The sequence below is a fragment of the Dreissena polymorpha genome, chromosome 2 (genome assembly GCF_020536995.1).
Source record: "Dreissena polymorpha isolate Duluth1 chromosome 2, UMN_Dpol_1.0, whole genome shotgun sequence".
Taxonomy (NCBI): domain Eukaryota; kingdom Metazoa; phylum Mollusca; class Bivalvia; order Myida; family Dreissenidae; genus Dreissena; species Dreissena polymorpha.
In genome coordinates, this window is record NC_068356.1 from 2,056,791 (window position 1) to 2,074,835 (window position 18,045).

The 18,045-nt window shown below is 33.7% G+C and overlaps 1 protein-coding gene and 1 long non-coding RNA gene across 3 annotated transcripts in view; one reads left to right on the forward strand and one right to left on the reverse strand.

The window, feature by feature from the left end:
* LOC127865609 (cytoplasmic aconitate hydratase-like) overlaps positions 1-7,720 on the reverse strand; it is a 76,645-nt gene extending 68,925 nt beyond the window's left edge. For both annotated transcript variants that reach the window (XM_052405479.1, XM_052405477.1), the window contains exons 1-2: positions 7,594-7,720; positions 1,164-1,259 (exon numbers count right to left, since the gene is read on the reverse strand). In XM_052405479.1, the coding sequence (XP_052261439.1) occupies positions 1,164-1,259; positions 7,594-7,717 (220 nt within the window). In that variant the 5' untranslated portion in view covers positions 7,718-7,720. The remainder of the gene's footprint in view (positions 1-1,163; positions 1,260-7,593) is intronic.
* LOC127865610 (uncharacterized) lies at positions 1,188-12,475 on the forward strand. Its single transcript, XR_008042692.1, has 3 exons — positions 1,188-1,324; positions 10,531-10,672; positions 11,293-12,475. It is a non-coding gene; the product is annotated as an uncharacterized LOC127865610 (long non-coding RNA).
* The last annotated feature ends 5,570 nt before the right edge of the window (positions 12,476-18,045 follow it).

Here is an 18,045-nt window from a genome sequence, read left to right on the forward strand (position 1 = left end):
TAAATAGTTTACTATGTTGAACGTAAAGAGACAACGCCGATTTTTCTCGAGTATAGATAACAGGTGCAGAAACAATGCACTGTACGCGACAAACATTTCCTGAGAAGTGCGGAAAATAAACTATTAATCGGCAACATCTGTCGAAATCCTTACATTACCAATTTGTAATTATGCTAATTAGTAGATATTTGTTAGCCAATCACATTGTTATTTACTTAATATTTTTTTTTAACTTAATTTAATTTTTTCAGCTCATTATGTATCATAATCGAGTCAGATTTCCTTAAGCGTACATGCAGAAATTAAAATGTCAAACGAAAAGTGTTAACGTTGAACGAGAAAATTCGGGTTTTTGGACGTAAAATCTCAGATGAGTTTGGAGTTGGTAAAATTCAAATTCAGAACATTCTTAAGCGTAAAGCCGAGGTGCTTGAAGACGTGGAAAATAATGTGTCAGGTGAAAAAAAAACGCGAAAAATATTTCCTTGTCTATGTTGTTTTTGCAAATAAATATGTACACACAATTCATCTATAATAAATGATAATTTAAATGGGTGTCAATTGGCCAAAATCTAAAATCCTGAAATTAAGCCTAGCATGTGGGGGGCCAGTGCCAAAAAAGGGTTAATTATTCATTTAATTATGTTAACTGTGTTAACAATATGTCAAATTAAATAATTTATGTTAAAAATGACATTTTGTGACAAAAATCTTTAAATACCACAACAAAAATCCTCTAATTTATATTAACATCAAAAGCAGTTTTTGAGGGCCAAAATCCTGAAATCAGGAATAATCCTGAACTTTGACACCCCTGAATTTATAATAAGTGAAAAAATACACATTATAAGTAAAATATTGTTTATGCATTGTGTTTATATTCATTTTATTATAAAAGTTAAAATCATTGTTGACAAAAGAGATTATTCTTCATATATATTAAAATTGAGGGTAAGCATTCTTCCAGAATGGCCTTTTTTATTTAAAGACCATTTTATTAAGAGACCACTTTTGATTACTCCCTTAAGTGGTCTCTTAATACAATATTGACTATATAGAAATAAATATACAAGACATCCCTAAGTTTGATCAAATTCAGAAGGATGGGAGAGTCCACTAGGCATAAATGGGTAAACAAAATGAAAAACAATCTGCTCATTTACCATATCTCTTATCTTTGAGAGCAGGAAGACTGTAGAAGTGAAATTTTTCACCGTCCACCTGTAGAGGGGTCCTCAACCGAGCGAAAGGATTGCTGCCTAAAGCCAGAGAGAGACATTAACACATTAAGAAAAACATTTTGGCCGTGCTCTGTGAAGAGGAGGTAAAATGCATGTGCGTAAAGTGTCTTCTCAGATTAGCCTGTGCAGTCCAAACAAACTAATCAGAGACGACACTTTCCACTTTTATAATATTTTTTGTTTCAAGAGAATATCTTGTTGGCAAATGTCTAGTTTAGGCAGAAAGTGTTATCCCTGATAAGCCTGTACACAGTTTCTTGCCTATAAAATTGCACAGAATTGCATATAAGAATGTTTAACAATGTATTCTTGGTTTTTAAACATGATATGGATGATAGTCTAATGTATGTACCAAATATATGTCAAGTAAAATGTTGGTATATATTTTGTTTAGAAGAGGGGCTCAAGTTAGGCCATTAGCAATTACTCAAACAATCACAAAGCCAGAGGTGATTGCATTTGTAATCTAAAATATCAAAACGTTTTTAAACAACCTATTTTGTAATTGAAACTCTTTTACATTAACAAATTAAAAACGTTCACCATTAAATACCACGTGAATTTGAATAACAGCAACATAGAATTGAGGTGTCATTGAATTCGGGTTATGGTAGAAGGTAAACTTGGCAAATTATAGGATCACATTTTTCTTTCTACAGTTCCTAGCACGAGAAACTTCAGCAAACAGGCTCTTAAGTGCTAACTAGACATGTTTATTATGTGCAATGTCTGAAAATATAAAAAGCCACACTTGAAGTTATGGTACATGTAGCCCAGAACTTAGCTATAGAGTTATTATCTTAATAAATTTAGAATTGGGTGGTACAAATACAAAGCAACACATTTTTGCAAATGTGTGATTTGACTTTTCAAATTTCAGAATTGAAACAAATACAACAAAAGAAGGAAAACACAGGTATATTTGCATTTCAAAATATTACTTCAACTTAAATCACAGGCACTCAGCATAAATTTCAACCCCCCCCCCCCCCCCCCCCCCCCCCCGCCCCTATGCTACTCCTTTCCCTCCAGCTACTACCCTCTCCCAAAACCTAGAAAAAACATATAAAAAACAAAAAAAGTTTGTAGAACAATGTTTATTTGAGAGCATTTTAGGTGTCCATGTTGCTAAAAAGAAGAAAGGCGAATAGAAAAGAAACTGTTTAAGTTTATAAAAAGATGTTCAGTGAAGCAAATTCTTAAGTTTAGTTCGCCTAATGCATATTGAAATAAAGAAGCATGACTATCCATAGTATCATTAATACATACGAAGTTTTGGAAGTGAACAAATACAAAAAACACGCATGTGTTATATGTCAATTTAGAGTTTGATGTGTATTCTTGGACATAACAACAAAAGCCGCATTTACATTGACATTGTTTTGACAAAATACAGGACTTAGCTACCTGTTGTAATCTGTATAACGTGCAATTGTTCTCATAATATCGGCCCTTCTGACTAGTTGCTAGGATTTGTAACTATTCGCATGTGCTTGTTCTAAAAATAGTATCTTCATGGAAAAACGAAACTCTTGCTCATATTTTCTTATTTGTTTAAACATTTTATTAAAAAATAAACGGCATATAAAACAGTTGATAAAGCTACTATTAATCCATAAACAAACTTAAATAAGTGTGTGTTACATAATTTGAAAATCAAAGCATCACCCTGGATTAAACATTTGTTATATTCTAGTTACGCAATAATTCATCTCAGCTTGACAAACTGATGACTTAAATCATATAAAATCCTGTCCAGCAAAAGATGTTTCTTGGCTGTGCATCTCTTCGGAGTACATGTACATTGACATGTTTATGTTTATATATGTTATCAGACTCTTGTAGTCATTTGCTATTCTAGGTTGTGGAGTGCAAGAGGCCTGTCTGATATGTTGAATCTTCTTAGGTGTAATAGAACTTGGCTTCCATCCATGGTTTCTGTTTTCCAATATCTTAAAATAGACAATTATCTTAAGTTATATAAATAAAAACTATTATTTACAATCAGTCACATAAATTGTAATCTTTGGTAGTATTTACTTATCAGACCAGTATTTTTAAGGAAATACAAATTACAAGATTAGCTGCACTGTGACAAAAATTACAGTTATATCCAGTAACATTACATGACAGTATTGTTTACCATGTCACCCAGCATGTAAAATGTAATAAATTTCTCAAAAATCATCAGATACTTATTATGCTTATTAACGTAATGTTTTTTACAGCTGTATTAGTATAATAGTTAAATTCTCCACCAAATTCTAGTTTTCAATAAAAATACATCAATGCACTTTACCCCACCCACCTTAAAAAATGTTTAATGTGTATTGAAAATAACTTGTTCTTACGCCTGACAGCACATCAAAATCAATATAATATGTATTTAAAAAAGTTATCAAACATATCAAACAAATTATTTCAATAATTTAAAATGATAATTGTTTAGTCTTACCTAAAACGATGGATTCACTTTGTTTTTACAACTGCAGTAAGTTAGAAACGGAATTATGTTGCAACCAGAAGTCACCATCAAGTCACTGCATTCTTGTCTATTGCAAAGTAGAGAATGACCTACTTTCCAATGAACACTAGAAATCATGATAATGACTGTTGTAATAGTCATTGATAAAATCAAATAAATTAAAATTTCTTAATATTGAAACAATATAAATGTTCCAGCACTTCTTGAGAGTTTTTCGTTCAAGTCACGATACTTTGAGGAGGGCTGATACTATGAGTATGAGAATAAGGGATACTCTCTTTTTCAGTGTGACATCACAATAAATAGGTCATTGTGCAAGTAGTAAATTCTGTTGCAGTGAGAATAATAATATTAGTGTGGTGAAAAATGTTGTTAATTAACCAAGATTACAATGATTTAAACGTGATTTAAAATATTTGAAGTTAAAACGTTTGTTGTTTTATAATATTGTTTGCATTAATTAAGAAATTCTGTTAGTCGTTTTTATAATATACTTAATAAATCAAAATCCTGAGCGCAAACGGGGCATTATTGGTTACTGGAGGATACTAGTTGCAATAATTCAACTCTCAGCTTTACAACCCAAAGGGTTACTGAGAGTTGCAATGCGCTGTCTATTGTCCAAAGGTGCAAAATTTCATCACCACTGCAAAGGCTTAGGAACACTGATACTGCAACAACTTATCAATGATTACCTGTTTCAAGCACAAACTTATGCAAATGATACCATAAAAGCAACAAATAATTGCTTTTTATTTACTTTGTTATTCTTTCGTATGCTCTATCGACCATATTGGGAACTGTTGTAATGTTGCCGACAAAACATGTCGCTCACGGTTAGGTAGCATTACACCAATATTTTCCAGATTGTGATATTTGATGTACGCTTTAAGTCAATAACAATGTTTTGAGTCGTCCAATATTTACACTGTTAGAAATTTCAAAATGAAAATGACAGCAAGAATAGTGTGTTGCAATATCGATGTGTTTTTTAGGTTGCATGCAATTGATAACGTCCATAGGCTGCTATTCAGGTAAACTTAATGTGTTTATGAAGTTTATTCATCCCTTTCCATAATTGGTATCGAACAACGTCTGTTTAGTATAGTCTTATTTATAAGACGCACAAAGAATTTAGAGATACTTTTTATATGGGCTAAATTCTTTGGAACGTCTTATCAGGGAAGTCAAATATGTGTTGGACACTAGAAAGTTTGAATTTTCATCAATTTGTGTACAACTTCAAAATAACATTACCAACTCATAACGTTTTAGTTCAGAAATCCATTTTTACCTCAAATATCGTCGAATTGAAGTTAGAAAGGCATAAATTCTTGAGTTAAACTTTTGCTTAGATCGCACTACAATCACTGACCTCTCGACATGTTATGAAATTGATTTAAATTAATTTAAATATCAACCAATCAGAATAATGCATTACGGTGTAACGTGTACGCGTAATTTTATTAAACATGACCTTTAAACATACATGCCATAATTTTTTAGGTCCAAAGCGGGACATTCCATAAAAAATTGTCGGGACATTTGACCAAAAAGCAGGACACCTAAAACGATCTATCATTTCACGTTTACTATAGTCAGTATAGTACTAACAAAAACTCTTGATACTTTTATTCAAGACATAAAACATCTGATATGAAGCATGAAATCTTAAACATAACAATAACAGTTTTATTAAATAAGACAATAGCAAACAACGAAGATAATATTCATCTGTTTAAGAGTACAAAATCTAGAACATTACGACAACAATAGTCATTATATTAATATCAATGGCAAACATTAACGCAGGGGAGGCTATCCAGTTGACTGAAAGTACGGGTTACAGTACACTATCTACCGAACAGTTACATCAGTTACACACGGAATGCGCGGCCGTACACATTTTCGTATTTTGTTTTCTTCCTATATACACAGATTAAACTGAATTGTGAATTGTCAGGCGCTGTATTGGGGTAGTGTCAAACTGTCATGAATAACAACACGTTGTTTTTATTACAATAACACAAGACAAGATGGGTAACTCTTTTACTGTTTGTTGCGATGTTTTTTTAAGCATGTATCCATGCGCAGTTTGTTACTTGTCAATTGCCGCGGCTTAATTGGAGTAGGGTCAAACTGTCATGCATAGCACCTCGTTGTTTTTATTACAATTACACTAGACAGGATGGGTATCACTTATTGGACTGTTTGTTGCGATTTTGGTATATTGCACATTCGGAATATCCCGCTATATTGGAACTAAACATTGAATGTAAAAGACTCATTTATGACGTAGCGTTAATTTTACAAAACAATTGTTTTGTAAACCGTTTCAAACAAATACAAAATAAACACATTTTCAACATTTATTTCATTATAATAAAACTATCGATAGCAATAAGCGACCACTATCTTGAAGACCACCATGGTGTGAATGCCTGATGAAATCAATAATTAGCCGATAAATCGCTGATAAGGTGTCATAAACAACACTGGTACACACGATAAGTAGAATCGGATTGTTAATTGGAGGGCAATAAAGGGATTAGCGGTGTTAAGTGTTAGCGAAACAGAGCTTGAATAGCGAATTTTATTGGAAACCTATACACCTTACATCGTTTTTTACGAATGTCGGGACAAATCGTCTCATGGCGGGACGGCGGGACAAAGGGCCCAAAAGCGGGACTGTCCCGCCGAGATCGGGACGTATGGCATGTATGCCTTTAAACCCGACTTTTACCTATTAGTTGATCCAGTATGCTCATCTTTGTAGATTTAATAAGCATATGTTCAAAACAGATACATGTATGGTGCAGTTTCTATTCACTCTTCTTAGTTTCAGCAACTTGTTATGCATGTCTTTTTCACACCTCCATCTGTGTTGTTATATGTACTTACATTCTACGTTACATAGGACGGTATACTGTACGATCTGTATCACTATTATTTATGTACCGTATAAAAATAAAAGATGTTGTTTATTTCAGAACTTGCAAATTTTTAATTGTCACTTTAGACAAAAACAAGAATGCTCAATTAATCCAGAAAAGTATAATAACACTTTACTATGTAACGCTCTGCACTCACAACAGACAAACGCAAACTGTATTTTCCGCGGTTTATTCTTCACATTTAAACAAGATGCTTTACATCGAGGTCGTGTAATCGATTTATATCTACACAGCGAGCGAATCTAGAGATATTGAAAATTTGAAATATGGTTAGATTTAAATTGCTCTGGCATGCAAAATTCAAAGTGTCATTTCATAATTTTTATGGAACATTATTGAGAAATGAATTATCTACACAGGTATGAAAATATTATAGCAATCCGTTGATATTCAGTGTCTGATATTGGGGCTTGAATGTTGCGCACAAAATCCTTGCGCAACAATATAGACAAAGAAGGAAAACTCTCCGACATTGCTTTGATTCTTCCCCAATTGTACGCTCCAAATATTACCAATATAAAAAGTAGCTTAATATTTAAGAGCGTCAACGAGTTGGACTATGTTTAATGATGCGCACTAAATCTGAGCGCAGATTTGCGCTTGAGTTTATTAAGAGTTGCATATGGACTCCCAGAGCCGCCATAGCAAAAACTATCAAAGGCTCTGGGAGTACGTTTATATGGACTATGGAGGATACGTGACAAACAACGTCATTCAGTTATTGAATTAATTCAGGTCTTCCAGTTTCAGTGATAACAGACTCAATATTTAATTATTACATCAGGCTAAATATTTCAATATCATGAATGTGTTGATGTCTCACTTACGTTCTGTTTATATATTCAACATTCTATCGTTTGTATAACTGAATGTACAAATAAGATAAAATTGAAGTAAACAACTCATAACATACCTGCTGTGTCCGCCATTTTGGACTTTACACGGGTCACGTGCAATGGGAATGTATAAATCCTTTCCACATGGTCAATGTCGATCGTTACAGTACAGAATAGCCACATCGTCATTTTTAGCCACATAAACAACATGCCAAAGAGGATGAAGTAAAAAATCCGACTTTTTGAAGATGTATTTCTTCTTTAGAGACCTTTAAACTCTTTTAAGAACGTGCATATCTACAAAATGACCTCTGTATCTGTATCTGTTCGTATACGTAGATGGACCACTTCTCGTATATTTCTACGGGGGAGGAGTCTTCAGAAGTGATCTGGGAGGGCTTGTTTAAAACCCTCGACTGTCTGTTTGCGCACCACACTTTCGTCCAGATGGTTCCACAACACAAGTGTTTCCACGAAAAAAAAGGAAAAAAAAGAAGATTTTTTGTACTGATTTGTTTGAGCACTAGGAATTTTGAATGTACGAGAGTTTTTTGTAATATGTCGGTCTAAAATGTTCGACGATGTATAGTCGGAGTAAGTTTTTACTTTGACAGTTCTTCGTTGAGGTTTAGATGTCATGTATTCATCTGGGTCCACTGCCGGCACCATACCCCGTGCGATCTTGTAGAGCATCACCAAAAGATTTTAGACGCGCCAGTCTTGAAGTGAATTCAGTTTTAAAGTAGTGAGTATATTTGTAACACATCCTTCTTCTTTGGATGTGTAGTTATTCATTATAAAACGAGCACCAAGACGTTGAACTTTTTCGATTTTGTCAATATCCTTTTTAAGAAAGGGGTCCCATATGATTGAACCATATTCAAGATGAAATCGAACCAATGCGATAAAAGCTGTTTTAGTGGACAGTGTTTTAAATTTTGTCTAAGAAATCCGAGCGTTGAGTTCGCCTTTTTGCAAATGTTTGTTATATGATTCGACCACGTCAAGTCATTTGATATGAGTAATCCGAGGTATAGATTGGATAAGCCATAGATAACCTTCAGAAATGGGCCAACAAATGGACGATGGAATTCAACGCAAAGAAATTTTATCTTCTACATCCCAAACACAAATCTAGCTGCTTCTATAATAATAAAATAGATACCCCCCCCCCCAAAGAGTACAAGAAAACCACTACCTTAGTTTTACTTTATTAGAAGACATGGAATGGAAAACCATCACCAAATAACAAAGCGTGCTTACTCTACTCTTGGTTTTCTCAGAAGCAACCTCAGTCTATGTCCTTAAGACTGCCAAAAATGCCTACCAAGTTCTTAACTGGAATATGCGATTGTTGTATGGGACCCTTTCCGCTATATCGACATTGACCGCATGAGGGTGTCTGGTGATATGCCGCAAGGTTCATCACCAGAGACTACCGTGTCAGACAGCCTGGTTAAGTCACAGAAATGCTACACAAGTTGGAGCTCCCACCACTCCAAGACAGTTGACGTGCCCACAGGTTGACGCTCTCGAACAAGGCGGTGTAAGGGCACGAACCGACCATTTCTTTTGAACGCTACCGTAAGCCACAAAAGCCTGAACGTACCATAACGGCAAAGAAATGCGAGGACTATATCCATCAAGAGATAGTGTGTAACCTAGTGAACATTAATTGTAAGTTATTCAGTTCATGTGGAACATATCATGGAGACATGCGTCTTTTTACCGATTTATTTCCCATACATACGAAGACGATGACGAATGCGTTGACGTAGACGTAGACGATTCTTTTAACACAAATAAATTCAAATTATAGCACGTTTTACATTGCTTAATATTACATTCACAGTGAATGAACATATATTCTCACGTGGCCACAAATCATATTTTGACAACAAACAGCCGCGTAAGGTAGGTTTTTTCCCAATATCTTTGCTGATCATCCTCGGACTTTCATACGACCTAGTGCAGGCAATAATGGCATGCATATAGCTTTCGATCGGTATATCACGCGTTGTGTGTGTTGCTCTGGTTTTCGAGAACACTTCGACACACATTTCCATTTAAGAAGCAAACGTCAGTAGTAAAATTACAAAGAGTCAGTGTTCTCGAAAATTAACGATCACAGAACTGTATATACTTTACCGGACGAACATATATATTACATATGCCTATGCATAAACAAACAAAAATATGTACCGGATAATAAATATACGTTTACAGAGTGAAAACAAATATGACAAACGTCAGTAGTACGTTTAGGATTGGCAAACGTCAGTTGCAAAAATATGCAAACAGCAGTAGACGAATATATGCAGTGTTTTCCTTCTACCTTTTAGGGACACCCATTACTATGTTTTTCTTATATAGTGACATTTACTTTAAAAAGTGTTATATTAATGTTAAAAATAGATTTAGAAGCTTGATAGTATTTATAACCACGCACACGTAAGCACTGCTACTATGCTGTATAAATTAATACGTACGAAAAGTGAAAAAGTCCCTTAGAAATTTGACGTTCCTTACCGAATATGGAAAATCATATGGTGCGAGCGCGACACACGTGTGCGTGTTGTACATGTAAATTTTCCCAAGAGTGGTCGCCCGCTGTTATAAGTTATAAAAATTGCCATAAACTGGCTACACTATATTTTACTATGACCATTTTTAAATTCTAAATCTTATTCATGTTTAACTGCTTATTGAAATAATAAATAATTATCCCGCAAACATTATATTATTTTAAATTATCCAAAGTCTATATCTTCGAACTATTTGTTTACATTATATATCAGCTGTGTTAAGTTTCCGAACACGATGCATAGTGTTTAATCGGTATAATATAAAACCTGGCCCCGTGTTCACAAAACATTTTTTGCAATCGAAAATCGATTTTACTTGTCATTGAAAATGGATTGCCATTGTAGTTGATAGGCAAAAACAAAATCAATGTCAGTTTAAATCGTTTTTCAATTGCAAAATCGTTTTGTGAACACGGGGCCTGTTTTCAGATGTCACATGTGTGTCGTTTTTGCGGAGAGGCCCTCAAAACCACGTGGGGCTGAAACGGCACGAGGACAGGCACCGCGGCTTGTCAAAGTATTCTTGCTGTGAGAAGCAATTCAGTACAAAAGAGGACCTCACCAGACACATGTAAGTATTTGTTAAGTAAATAGCAAGTGGCATTAACCGGCATTTTTAATAAGTTTGAACATGTTCATATTCACACTAATTCATTTAAAATTCCTTAAATTAAATGGACTCTGTCACATTAGGGCCCCAACAACTATGAAATGAAGAATATACGATTAGTAAATAATGTATGTTTATAATATGAATTTTTTTGTCTGAGAGTATCGAGGCATGTTAAGAGGAAATTGTCAACTCTATTATTCTGGTTGTTAAAATATACTGTTTAATATTCTGTATAACATTAACAGTTGCGTATAAATCGGTAATTTGATATTTCTTCATTTGAACCCGACGTCGTGAGCTTGATCCCAGCTTTGGGTTTTAATTCCTTAGAAATGTAATCGATTTGTTTTATGTTTTGTCAAATGTGTTAATTCCAATAAAATTAAAGAAGTTTTTCGAACAAAATAAAGCATTAAAAAAAGACAAGAAACAAACAAATGATAAGCTATATGTGGCTTGGAGTTCACAAGATTAAAATTCAGTCGGAAATGCATATATATAGGCCAATCAAAATGTACATGTTCCTTTCAAATTAGAACGAATGTTATAGTGTCTTCATTTGTGAACTCATTTTTAAGGTGCAGTGCGCATGGGGACACGAGACAACATGTTTGTCCAACCTGTTGTGCAACTTTTGCCACAAAGACAGATCTAACAAACCGAAGAAGAGACGACTCATCCGTAAGATTCCGGTGTGATGTGTGTGGGGCTGAATTGAAAGAAAGGGTGGACTAACAGGCGCACATGCATATTCATAGTGATTTAAAAATGCAAACATGTGACAAATGTCGGAAGTCTTACAGACACAGAAGCAGTCTGTCAAAACACAAGGCAAAGAAACATGCCAATTAAATGTGCATATTGTTAAGATAATAATAATGATGCACGCTATTTGTGTTATTAAGTTCTGTTATATTTTCAATGTTTATTTTCATTGTTACCGGTAGTACATTTTACTGTTAATATGATCTCACCTTGTTTTGTTTCGTTTTCCACCCGAAAGCGGAGGTATATTGTTTTTCCCTCCAAATGCGGAGCGACACTATTTTAGAGTTGTCCGTCCGTCCTTCCGTCACACTTTTTTCTTTATCTCAATTTGATTTTTGGTATAACATTTTGATGGTATTAACAGTAATTGTTTGGTGATACTAGAAATTTACAATAGTACGAATATACGAATGTATTAACCCCAATATCTCAATGCATTCATTCAAATTTTCCCGTGTCACTTTTTGAAACGCTTTGGCAGATTATTCATTTGCTTAAATTTACATAGATGTTCGGACGCATTGTACTTTAGTATTTTTATGCAACGCAATTATTCCTTCAATCCTATAACTCTAAACTTTAAAAGTAATATATTTACTTGAGAAACTTTGTAAATACGTAAATGGTGCTTGGTTATATAACATTTCAATGATTTTTGCAGGTTGAACAAGAAAGTTTTAACTCGAGAGCGAAGTTTAGTTGTTTGTGTTTTTTTCTTTTTGAAATGTTGTTGCAATATGTATGTGTTATTGGTAATTTTTTCATTCTGATTATCTGTGATTTCTTTCTACATTTTATTTCAAAATTATGTTGTGATATTCAACTAATAATATGTGTGTTTTCATGTTAAGATATATTTATTGACTATTCATTTTTATAATGTTCATAATTAATAAAGTTTTTTGCTTTCAGATTTAATGTTACTTTGTGTTTTTTCAATACGGTTTATTCGGAGAGCTTCACTCAAGTAGTGTGTGTGCGCCTGTGCGTGTGTGTGAGTGAAAATTATTTGTTCAAAAAAAGAAATACGTAAACGGGAGAATATTTTGTTGTTTTATTTACTTTCCAAATAAAGAAGCTACACAGTCAACACAGTAGGAATATTTCGTAAATCAGAAAATATTCATAAAAGATTAATTAAATGATAATGCATGTTCCTGCACATTTACACCGAAACATATATCTGTGTTTGAAATTCTACCACGACGCTTGTTTTCTATTTAGACAAAGAAGAAAATCAAGTGTGGGCTATTCTGTAAAATCAATTTTTCAGAGCTTTATGTTTGGAAAATAGTTCCTAACAGTTCACGGAAATATTGTAGTAAAATGCATTATGCCAAAACGCGCTCTTAAAGAAATCCTAAAAAAACTTGACTTGTTTATAAATGTAATAAATAACAAAACATAGTATTTTATGGGCGATATCATTTTTTGCGGATCACTCGTTTCAACGTCCTTTGCATGCACAATCTGATCTTCAATATATATATATATATATTTTTATTATTTTTTGCCGAAGCTTTCGACCTCACGGTCTTCATCAGCGGCCATTTTTTATTTTCAGATGTTTTATTATGAACGGAAATGAGGTCGAAAGCTTCGGCAAAAAATAATACAGCGTTTTTGTTTAAATACAACAAGACTAATAGAGACTTTGTTATATATATATATATATATATATATATATATATATATATATATATATATATATATATATATATATATATATATATATATATATATATATATATATATATAATCAATATATTTCTATTGGTCAGCCGTATTGCTTTATACAATGGTGATCGAAAAGCTTGAGAAGCAGGCGATTTGCAAGGGGTTAGCTTTCCTTTGCATTTGAAGACTGATAATCTTCCTGGCGATGGTACTGTACACTGTTGTACAAGTACGCATTGAATCGGCTTAGCAGATCGACATTTCCTGTGTTTTCGAAACGACAACGAACTTTTCTTTTGTGTCATTCTGAAATGTAAAATATATACCGGGGTATATATGTGTTTCCAACAAATTTAATATAAGTAGTTAGTATGAAAATAACTATATGTATAATCTATTATGGTGTTGATGGATTTCTTCTGCTCACATCCTTTAAAAGCCTATTTTCGAACGAAATTAAATAGTCTTTATAATAAATTCATTTAATAGTGACAGCTTTCAGTGAATTTCATTAAAATATACTAATTATATATATATATATATATATATATATATATATATATATATATATATATATATATATATATATATATATATATATATATATATATATATATATATATATATATATATATATATCTCAAAAGACTATTAATTTACAATTTCCATGTTGTTGTTTTTTAATTCAGCAATTCAATAAGGTTTCCACAAGTTAACAAGAGCACCGCATAACGATGCCAACGCTTGGCTGCGGGTGCAGTTTTAAATTTATAAAGCTTGTCAGTTTTTTTACATGTCACAGTGACCTTGACCTTTGACCTAGTGACCCAAAATGGGTGTGGCGTGTAGAACTTATCAAGGTGCAGCTACATATGAAGTTTCAGAGTTGTAGGTGGAAGCACTTTGATTTTAGAGCCAATATTAAGGTGTTAGCATGGCGGACGGTGGACGACGAGCTGGCTATGACAATACCTCGGGTTTTCTCCGAAAACAGCCGAGCTAATAAAATCAAAGACCTATAGATAACACAGATTGGAAACTCTCGTCTTCGCGATAGTGATATGCGATAATATCTAACGGCGGACGCGGGAAACGTGACATCGATTTTGGAGATGCCGGTGTACCTGTAGATTCTTCCCTGTTCCAGTTTACGCATGCGCAATTAATTTCCTTCTATATTACATATAAAATAGTTGAAGTTCGATATCAATTTTTACTATGATCAAGCGCATACCCACTATCCATACATCATTGGAAAGATAAATGCATACTCTTTTGAAAAAAATGCATGTCATTAAATTCTATACGCGCTTACTCAAAATATTTACCTAAGAATAGGCAAACCGGTTTTGACAGCTGTGCAGACAACCATTTTGGGCTCAAATGGTATGACCTACTTTCAAAGCCGGGAACCATCAACACAAAAAGTAGAGCACAAAAATGGCTTATTTTCTTATTGCTTACACATATTCTTTCAAGTTGATACCAAAACTAACCGTTTGCAATGTATTTTACAAATCCTAGGCAGCATGCACTCAACAATGTGTGCTAAGTATCAAACTGACTGCCATGTAACCCTAAAAACAGGAGTTCCGGTTTGGGGTTATGTGACCTTCCAGCTACTTTCGGCCATTTTGTTTTAAAGCAATCAATTATGGGCAAAGTCGGTCGCCGCAAACAGACATATTGAATATTTTTTTTGTGTGAATAAAAATAAGTTTTTATTTTCTTTGTTGATAATGCTTAAGGTTTTGGTAGTTATTCTTCTTATGTATTATTAATTTATCGGAGTTTGAAAAAGAACAATGGATTTGTTCATTTTCGATAATTTTTGAAAAATTGAAAGGCCCAAACGATTTTTTTCAAAAACTTCTTCATTTCTCATCACAGATTGATAAAGTAAGATGATTATGCTAGGTGAGGTGTTAATCTAGGTATGATTTATAAAAAGTAGACGAACATAAGGCATTTTAAAGGATTTTGCCTTTGTACAATTTTATACTGTTATTTCATTCAATCATTTTCACACCTGTCGCCAAAGTGGTTTGTTTCTTTTTTTTTAAAACTTTTCTATTTCTCATCCCAAATCGTTGAAGTATGATTTTTATGCTAGGAGAGATGTTAATCTAAGTATAAATTACAAAAACGTAGAAGAAAATGTTCAATTTAAAGGATATGGCCTTATACAATGTTGGTTCAATTTTAAGCTCTTTTCCTCTGTTGTACGCGATTGCTGTCAAACGTGTTTTTGTTCTTTTTGATCAACTTTTTCATTTTTCATCCCAAATAAATAAAGTCAGATTGTTATGCTTGGTGATATGTTTATCTAGGTTTGAATTAAACAAACTGGAGAAAATTGTTCATTTTTAGGGATTTTGGCATTGGTACAATTTTTAGCTCTTATACCTTATTGTACACACCTGTCGTCAAACGTGCTTTGGTTCATTGTGGAAACCTTTGTCATTTTTCATACAAACATAACATCTCCTTCAGTTCGCTAATTGATCCGACAATTAACACGCGCGTGAAATGTTTTTTATTCTTTTCGCGAAATCCTAGTCCATGACACTTAGAGCTTTTATTAATTACCAATAGAAAAAAAAATTGGTTACAAACAAAACTTTAATAACCTATAACTCATGAATAAGATCTAAATAAAAAATAGAAAATTCAAAAATTGAAAAAATCCACATAATCAATATTGAAATAAGACTAACTGAAACCGTTTTTGGATCGAACGATCATAGCATTTATTTTACTGTAATGTTGTTTTTATCAGAGACCTAGATCTATGTGTCCACATATATATCTATCCGTTTTGAAATAATATTATTTTATAAGGTTTTAAATGTTTGAATTAAAGATGTATACAAGAAAATTTTATCAGCAAAAGCCTTTCAAATAAATCATTCAACGGCATTCTCGCCGCGATTGGGAAATTTTTATAGCGCTATTACTTCAACGATCGCAGCATTATAAATTCTTATTTTAGGTTAATAGAATCGATATTATGTAAAAGCATAATTACTCATGTTTCTTTGAAACTTTATTTTATAAAAATCGGATCATTATTGACCAAGTTACAGCCGCCTTTCTATAGCGCCGTAACATTTTCGCATAACTGCTCGATAATCGTAGCCGTTGCTACTGGACACGTCGCTATCTTATCGCAATCGTGATACAACGGCTATCTTCGGACTCATACGATTGATTTATGGAATAAATCGTCTGCTGATCCAGTGTTTTATCAGTTTCTCGACCACGTGACCCCGCCGCGAGATAGCTTGATAAGGCGCGAAGTTTCAAATCTGTGTATTCTATAGGTCTTTGATATAATGAAGTATTTTTTTTATTGATTATACACTATTCTGCATTATTAATATTTGCTTTTGTTAAAACGACAAAAGGCAGAGTTATCGTTGCAGTTCTCTTCTATGTAGATGTAAATCAACAAATGAGCACACATGTATAAAATTGTTTGGCTACATGTGAGTAAACAAATTGTATACTAGTACCTTAAACTGTATTGAAACAAAAACTTGAGTGTGCTTCCCTTTCGAACGGCTGGCGTACAGATGTAGTTTACGTCGACAAAAGCATAACGTTGAGGCTAAGCTGAAACAACAAAGTTACAAACAAATTAGCACTTTTGACGATACACATAAATCACCATAGAATTCCTTTAAATGATACTCAACTTTTATAAAGAAAATGTTCGAACAAGTAAAATAGTATAAGTCACAATTCAATAAGGCTGCATATTATTTTATGAACATTTGTTTATTGTTGTTGTTGCATAATTTATATATGTCGTGCATTATGACATAAATCTTAACTTGTTATATCTAATTTAAATCCAAATTAGCATAAATTATATTGTTTCACATGTTTTTATTAAATGAAACGCCTGCATATATTCGTCCACTAACGTTTGCATATTTTTGCTACTGAAGTTTGCCAATCCTAAACGCCCTACTCAGAGGCGTATTTAGATGGGGGCAAGGGGGCTAAAGCCCCCCCCCCCCAGCCAGCTGGCTAGATACGATTTAAATAAAAATGAGCCCCTTACATTTCAATCCACTTGTGTATTTCCGGTCATATGCCCCTAATAAAGCCATAAACAGCTGTCGATTTGTGTGATTAGCCCCCTGGCATCTAACCTTCGCCAGCTAAACTGCACGCTTCATTGACTGCAAGTGATAAACTGCGCTTTTTGATTGGCTGAAGGAGATACATTCAACTAATGAATTCATCGATACATTTAGCTATAGCTATACCACCCCCACCCCCCCCAATTTGTTTAAACATTTTATAAATTACCACACCCCACATTACACCCCCTCTCACCCCCCACCCCCCTACCCCCCTACCCCCCCAACCCCCTACCCACCCGCCCCCCCCCCCCCCCATTTTTTTTAAATATCTAATAAATTACCACACCCCACATTATAGACAATCCCAGAAATCGATACCTACCCGGATTACCCGCCCTTGAATACTCTCGCGCGCCTCCAAAACGGTACTGAAGAAATAAACATGGACATATATATATATGTGTGTATAGGTCCCTACGCAAAACAAGGCAGCGAAACGGTTTTGTCAAATATATTTTAGGATTTAAAGAGTTTCTGTTATCGATCTGACAACCACATAATAGTTCGTGTTATTTTTTAAAAATATAAATTACATAATTAGTAGAAATAAGGTTCATCTGCATTCGTTTAAGAGTAATAAAACACAGCATGGACATGGACCTATTTGTGTAGGTCCCTGGCATGAATAAGGTCTTGATTGTCATTTAACATGATATTTGAAGGTGACGCGTGATATCTTATCTGAATTTCGGTATCTACACATGTGCAGACATGTGGTGTCACGGGCAACCC